At 60.3% G+C, this 6,071-nt stretch overlaps 1 protein-coding gene across 2 annotated transcripts; it reads left to right on the top strand.

Annotated features, from left to right (window-relative positions):
• The first annotated feature begins 1,884 nt into the window (after positions 1-1,884).
• Positions 1,885-5,200, top strand: RASSF1 (Ras association (RalGDS/AF-6) domain family member 1). 2 transcript variants are annotated; one of them, XM_014538972.1, is made up of 4 exons: positions 1,885-2,951; positions 3,152-3,449; positions 3,554-3,669; positions 4,258-5,200. In XM_014538972.1, exons 1-4 carry the CDS (start codon positions 2,691-2,693, stop codon positions 4,489-4,491), a joined length of 909 nt encoding a protein of 302 aa, XP_014394458.1. In that variant the 5' UTR covers positions 1,885-2,690; the 3' UTR covers positions 4,492-5,200. The 2 variants fall into 2 exon arrangements, with proteins under 2 accessions (XP_014394458.1, XP_005865453.1); XM_005865391.2 differs by having other exon boundaries at positions 1,888-2,951; positions 4,311-5,200.
• The last annotated feature ends 871 nt before the right edge of the window (positions 5,201-6,071 follow it).

The following is a 6,071-nucleotide window of genomic DNA, read 5'->3' as shown; positions in this document are numbered from 1 at the left end:
GCGCGTGGGTCCCGGCAGCCGACGCCTTGCCCCGTCACAGACCGGTCCAACCAGGGGGAGCAGCTTCGTGGCGTGGGGCAGACCAGGGACGGGCACGGTCCGCCTATGACTAAGGCCGCGGCGCAGCCCGGACTAGACCTCGGTTTCCGCGTTCGGACTCACCCACCCGCTCTGGGAAGGAACCAGGAGGAAGTGGCGAGGGAGGAGTCTTCTCCGGGAATTGAGAAGTGTTCTTAGGGGAGAGGCCAGGCGTGGTGTGCGCCCTCCGTCGCACTCCCGGATGGAGCTGAGTCTCCACCTCTGGCGGGTCCTGGCCTGTTGCAGCTGCTGGACCGTGGAGGGTTCTGAGCCCCACTCGCGGGTGCACGCGCAGTGCGCCCTGGGGGGCGCATACACTGAAGGTGGAGTGGACCTGCAGATCCGGGATTGGGGATGCGGGGAGGAAGCCTTGTTTGGGACCATAAGCATCCGGGCACTTTATCCACAGAGGGGGGAAGGCCAGATTGTAAACTCGCTGAGAGGGCGCCCGGGGAGGGGGCCCTAACCCAGGATATAAGGGAGTCTCCCGGTGTCCCCCTCCTTGGAGACCTCTGTGCTGTGAGTGTGACCGCCAGGCTCAGATAACTAGCTGCTGGGGAGCTGGTCACCCCTGGCCAGAGCATGGGGAAGAGAGATGGGACTATGAAGCGCAGGACCTGCAGCCATGGAGGCGAAGTCCTCACATGAGCCAAGAGAAGGGGTGTGGATAGTGCTTTAGATGAAGACGACTTCAGGAGCTCAGCCCGGAGCTCGGTGCAAGCTCCGAGTGTGGATCCCTGAAACTCTCCGTGTCACTCGGGCCTGAGCTCTTTTCCATTGTGGAAAGGCGAGAAAACCACAAGACACTACCCACTGACCCGGAGCGGGGGCGTCCCGGTTGTATGTAGAATCAGACCATCGGTCACCATGGACAGTGGCAGATGGCGAGCGGGTTCTGTGCTTGGGGACGGAGATGCTCTGATCCTGCTGGGCATCCCTCTGGGATGGCCCTTGGAATCCCCTTCACCAGGCAGCTTGGAAACGCAAAAAGAAACCCTTCCTCCTCTCCAACCCGTGGGAGGCACGGTGCCTCCTGCCCAAGGCCCTTGTTTTAGGAGTAACTCTACCGAGGGAGGGTCACCCGGAGAAGGAAAGGGGCTGGAACGGAGCCACTGCATCCCAGTCCAGGGCCCTGACTTACCCGGGAAAGGAACAGGAAGGAGCGAGTTCTCTCATTCCCAGGCTGGAGCTCAGAGCCAGCCCAAGGCAGGGGAATAAGATAGTGGCGTCCCTGTGCCCACCCTGTTCTGTGCCCAGAATTCTCTTCCTTCCTGCCCTGGCACTAGAGTCCGCCCAGCTTTCCTCCTGCCCCTAGCAGCCCGCTCATCCTGGCGCTCCTCGCTGAGGCTTCCTCTCGGTCCCAGGCCTCTCCTTGGGCCTGAATACCATACCCACCCTTTATCCCCAGCCTCCAGCCCTCCTTTACCCCCACCCAGAATCCCCATTTTCCAGGGCCCACACATTTGTTCTTACCAGCCTTAGGGGCCTCCCGCTGTCCCCAAGGCTCGTGCTGAAGTTGTCACTTCTCGATGCTCTCCTCTCTCCACAAGACCTTGGGAGCTCGGGGAAGCAAACAGGCTTCAGTTCCCTCTTCTCCCAGGACCTTTCTGCTGGAGAGCCCACCCTACCCTCCGCACCGCCCTTGCTCTGCTGGACAGCAGCGAGTCCGGGTGCAGAGCACACAGTGACAGGCTGACTCCACCTGCGTCCTCGCCTGTCTTCCCGATCCGTCCCCATCAGCTGGCTTCAGCTTAGGGGCTCTGAAGCACAGCTCGGGCACAGGGTTATTCTGTAAGAGACCTTCTGGTGGGAACTCCCTGGGGACTTGGGACAAGGCATTAGTCAGCCATGATCTCAGCTGGTCTGTGACACTCCCACTCCCATTAGGGCCTGTCTGACATCACCCGGAAAGGAAGTGAGGCTGATGCAATGGGACCAAGGCAGTTGGTAGGAGAAAGTTTATTCAGTGCCCGACTGCCCTGGTCCATACTCCACCTTTCCGATAAGGATCCAGTTCCTGGAGGAGTGGGGGAGGGGCTGAGTGGTGGCGCTGCCTCTTTGCACTAAACATCCAACAGCAGGAAGGAGGTGCAGAAACCGACCCGCTTGGCGCTTGTGGGCAGGCTCCAGCAGGAGGCAGACTTGGAACCTTTTGTGCAGCCTGGGTCAAGCTCAAATGGCATGTCACAGTGGTTTCCTCACTAGATCTCAGACATGCGGCTGGCCCCAGGCCCTCTGCCAAGGGGTGCTAATGTTTTAGAGGTTCCCCTCCCCTCTGCCCACTGGTGGCTGGGCTCCTGCTGTGCACCAGCCCTCACACTTCTCACCATGCAGTGGGCCAGGGCCCTTTGCCAGGGTGAGGGGCAAAGTGGGCTTCCTTCTCCAGGACACACACAGGCCCACCTAAAGTGCCGGGACCGGGCTGTGCCGCTGCGGTAGTTTTACTGTGAGCGAGAGCCCTTTCCAATGTCCCTTTCTCTTCCTGGCCCCGGGCTTTGTGCTTCAGTGCCTTGGTTTTAAGGTGCCCTTAGGGTCTCACCTGGACTGTCACAGTTGGGGCAGAGAGCAGCCTTTGCTGTCTCCATCCCTGGCATGCACAGCCTGGAGCAGTGATGGGTTCTCTCATCAGGCTCACGCTTTGTCGGTTTCCAAAGGCTACGCCAAAGGCCGCTTCTCAGAGCGGCCCACCCAGGGCTCACCTCTGTGCCTGTGGCATGCCTTGCCGCATGGGATGGCTCCTTAAGGGTCCGTGCTGCCCCATCTTTCAGGACGAGCCCGTGCAGTGGGAGACACCTGACCTTTCTCAGGCTGAGATTGAGCAGAAGATCAAGGAGTACAATGGCCAGATCAACAGCAACCTCTTCATGAGCCTGGTGAGTTGACAGCCTGGGAAGGGGTTCGGGGAGGGACAGGGGCCCAGCTGTGGTCCCGATGTCTGAAGGGTCGCAGCCGAGGTATGGTTGGGTGGGCCCGCAGAGATTGATGCACATCCAGCCTGGCCCCGTGTGGACTGGCAGTGCCCAGATCTGTCCCTTCTCACCTGGAAGCCAGTCATGGTTCGGTTTCTCTTCAGAACAAGGACGGCTCCTACACAGGCTTCATCAAGGTGCAGCTGAAGCTGGTGCGCCCTGTCTCCGTGCCTGCCAGCAAGAAGCCTCCCACCTTGCAGGACGCCCGGCGGGGCCCAGGGCGGAGCACAGCCGTGAGGCGCCGCACCTCCTTCTACCTGCCCAAGGATGCTGTCAAGCACCTGCACGTGTTGTCACGCACGCGGGCACGCGAGGTCATCGAGGCCCTGCTGCGCAAGTTCTTGGTGGTGGATGACCCCCGCAAGTTTGCACTCTTTGAGCGGGCCGAGCGCCACGGCCAAGGTGGGCTCCCGCCTCACCCACCTGGGAGGTGCATGTGCATGCAGCTGTGCGTGCAGGGCTGAGGGGGCCGGGCCTGACTAATCACTCCCCCCTGCTGACCTCAGTGTACCTCCGGAAGCTGTCGGATGACGAGCAGCCCCTGCGGCTACGACTCCTTGCGGGGCCCAATGAGAAGGCCCTGAGCTTCGTGCTGAAGGAGAATGACTCTGGGGAGGTGAACGTGAGTACACAGCCTCCTTCATTCTGGGTTGTCACTAGGCAGGGCTGAGGGTTGCAGCTACAGTAAGGCTCGGAGGAGGAGGAGGGTGAAGGACAAGCCCTGTATGCTTCTCCAGGAGCGTGTGAGCCTTGTGGCCGAGTGAAGGCTTCCTGGCCATTCGTGCCAAGTCTGGGCCTGTCTCAGACGCCAGGGAGAACGGCCTTGGTGCTCTGCTCTCTCCCGTCGTGGGAGTCCTCGGGAGATGCAGGAGTCCATCTCACGCTGTGGTGATCCAGGCCATATCACAGCCACACAGGTGGCCCCAGGACGTCCAGGGCTCCCCTCCAGACGTGAGGACTTTTCACCTGGGAGCTTTCTGGTTCCAATGTGTTGGGCCCATGAAGTGGGATTAGACTCAAAGAGTGTGAGCATGACCTGTCTGTGGTGACTGGGAACATCTGGTTTGGTTACCTGCCTCGAGGTGACTGCCTACTTTGTGGGACCCGTCTTCTAGACAGAATGGTGGGAACCCTAGCACAGACCATTCAGGCACGAACCTGATCAGAAAGCCCCAGGTGTGACCATGATGCTCTGGTCTTCTCTGGAGAGGCCTGCTGGTTTGGCCATGCCTGCTGCAGCCTTTGCCACCCTCCTCCCTGCAGTGGGATGCCTTCAGCATGCCTGAGCTCCGCAACTTCCTGCGCATCCTACAGCGGGAGGAAGAGGAACACCTCCGCCAGATCCTGCAGAAGTACTCCTGTTGCCGCCAGAAGATCCAGGAGGCCCTGCATGCCTGCCCCCTGGGGTGACCTCTTATACCCCTGGGTGGAAGGAGGAGCGTAGGCAGCACAGAGGGTGTGCCGTGTGAGTGTGACAGGGCCTGTCTGGCCTGAGGAATGAGTGTGCATGGAGGCCCTCATCTGGCTGGCGGAATGAACCCAGAGAGCAGCAAAGGAGCGGGCCCCCTGTGTCCACCCATGGGTGTAGCAGAGCATCGCTCTGCACCCTCTGCCCTTCGTGTACTGAGGCATGGTGGACAGGGTTACAGCAAGGGTAGAGCAGACAGAAGTCTCCTTAATTTGTGTCTCAGATACGAGAATCTTGGAGACCCAACCAACAGAATAGGGTCATGTTTGCAGGGATGAAGACCCTCAGCTATGGGGAAGGGTTGTATGTCTGGGATGGGGTCTCAGGACCAATAGTGGGTGTTGAAGACCAGGCAGGCAGCGAGGAAGAATGCAGGTTTCCCTCTGCAGTGCCCTGGGCTCTGGCACACCCTGGAGTCCGCGTGCTGCTGCCACTGCAGCAACAGTGCCTCAGTGCGCCTCCAAGGAGGAGGACCTGGGCTGGGGTCTGTGGGCACTGGCTCAGGTCCATGCCTTGTTTGCCAATCAAAGCCAGGGTCTTACTTGGGGTATTTTTCATGATGTGTGTGAATGCATATTTTGTGGCCTCAGCTGAATGCCTCCTGTGGGGAAAGGGGTGGGAATGACAGTCATCATCAGGGCCTGGGGCTTGGGAAAACTTGGCTGAATAAAGATTCAAGACTCTCCCGCTTTTGCACTCTATATGGGCCGTGGCCCCAGTTGCTCTTCATGCCAGTGGCTGCCCAAGGTGATGGACAGGCTCACAGAACACCTTTTCAAGGTCACTGTGGGACCAATTTGAAGGATTTGGGTACAGATATGTAAGTCCTCTCGGCACCCTGGGGCTCAGGTCTTGTTTTGGGCAAGATCATCAGCTGCAGCCAGCGCTCAGGGGAACCCTACACCCCAGAGCAGAGCTGTGGGAGCCGCTCTGGACGGACACTCGCTGCTCATGGCCCCTGAAGCACGGCCGTTAAGCCCTGCCTTTCTGAAGCACACCTGCTGGTTCGGGGAGGAACTGGGTTTGACTTCTCAGGCCTCGATGTGGCTGTATGACGAGTGGCCAATTCCTCACTTCCCATAGGTTCCGTTTCTTCTCCATCTGCCAGTGGTGATGGCAAAAGGGGAACAGAATGAGGCCGGCCTGGCCCGGGGGTCAAGTCCCACAGAGCCGGTTGAGGGGGACACTGGTGGTCGGGTAGGCCCGCCCGCCGTACCTGACGCACGGGCACGTTGGAGGCGCCAAACAAGCGCGCAGGACAAGCCACCGCCTTCCTGAGTGGGAGCTACCCCGGCTGGAGACCGTGGCCTGCCGGGACCTGACGTCTGGGACCTGACGTCTCGCGGTGCATGCTGGGATGCCTGATATCTGGGGGCGGCTATTGGTCTCGCTCTGCGGATCGACGGGAGGAACAGCCAATCAGGGGGCAGCATGAGGAACGGGCGGAAGCGGAAATGAGGTTTCCGTGGAGACAGCCGATCCTGCGGAAGACGGCGGCGGCACCTGCGAGCGGTGGCCGGGGCAGGAATGGTGGCGCGGACTGCCCTGTGAGAGCA

The sequence above is a fragment of the Myotis brandtii genome, unplaced genomic scaffold (assembly GCF_000412655.1).
Source record: "Myotis brandtii unplaced genomic scaffold, ASM41265v1 scaffold207, whole genome shotgun sequence".
NCBI classification, from domain to species: Eukaryota; Metazoa; Chordata; class Mammalia; order Chiroptera; family Vespertilionidae; genus Myotis; species Myotis brandtii.
The sequence above is the reverse complement of the archived record's forward strand: the minus strand, read 5'-3'. Positions and strand labels throughout refer to the sequence as shown.

Bases quoted from the DNA above. Each gene is read 5' to 3' on its own strand.
- RASSF1 (XM_014538972.1), top strand. From the start codon at position 2,691: ATGGGTTCTCTCATCAGGCTCACGCTTTGTCGGTTTCCAAAGGCTACG. The intron at 3,450-3,553 runs GTGGGCTCCCGC...TGCTGACCTCAG, and splicing joins GGCCGAGCGCCACGGCCAAG to TGTACCTCCGGAAGCTGTCG. The intron at 3,670-4,257 runs GTGAGTACACAG...TTCTCTGGAGAG, and splicing joins ATGACTCTGGGGAGGTGAAC to GCCTGCTGGTTTGGCCATGC.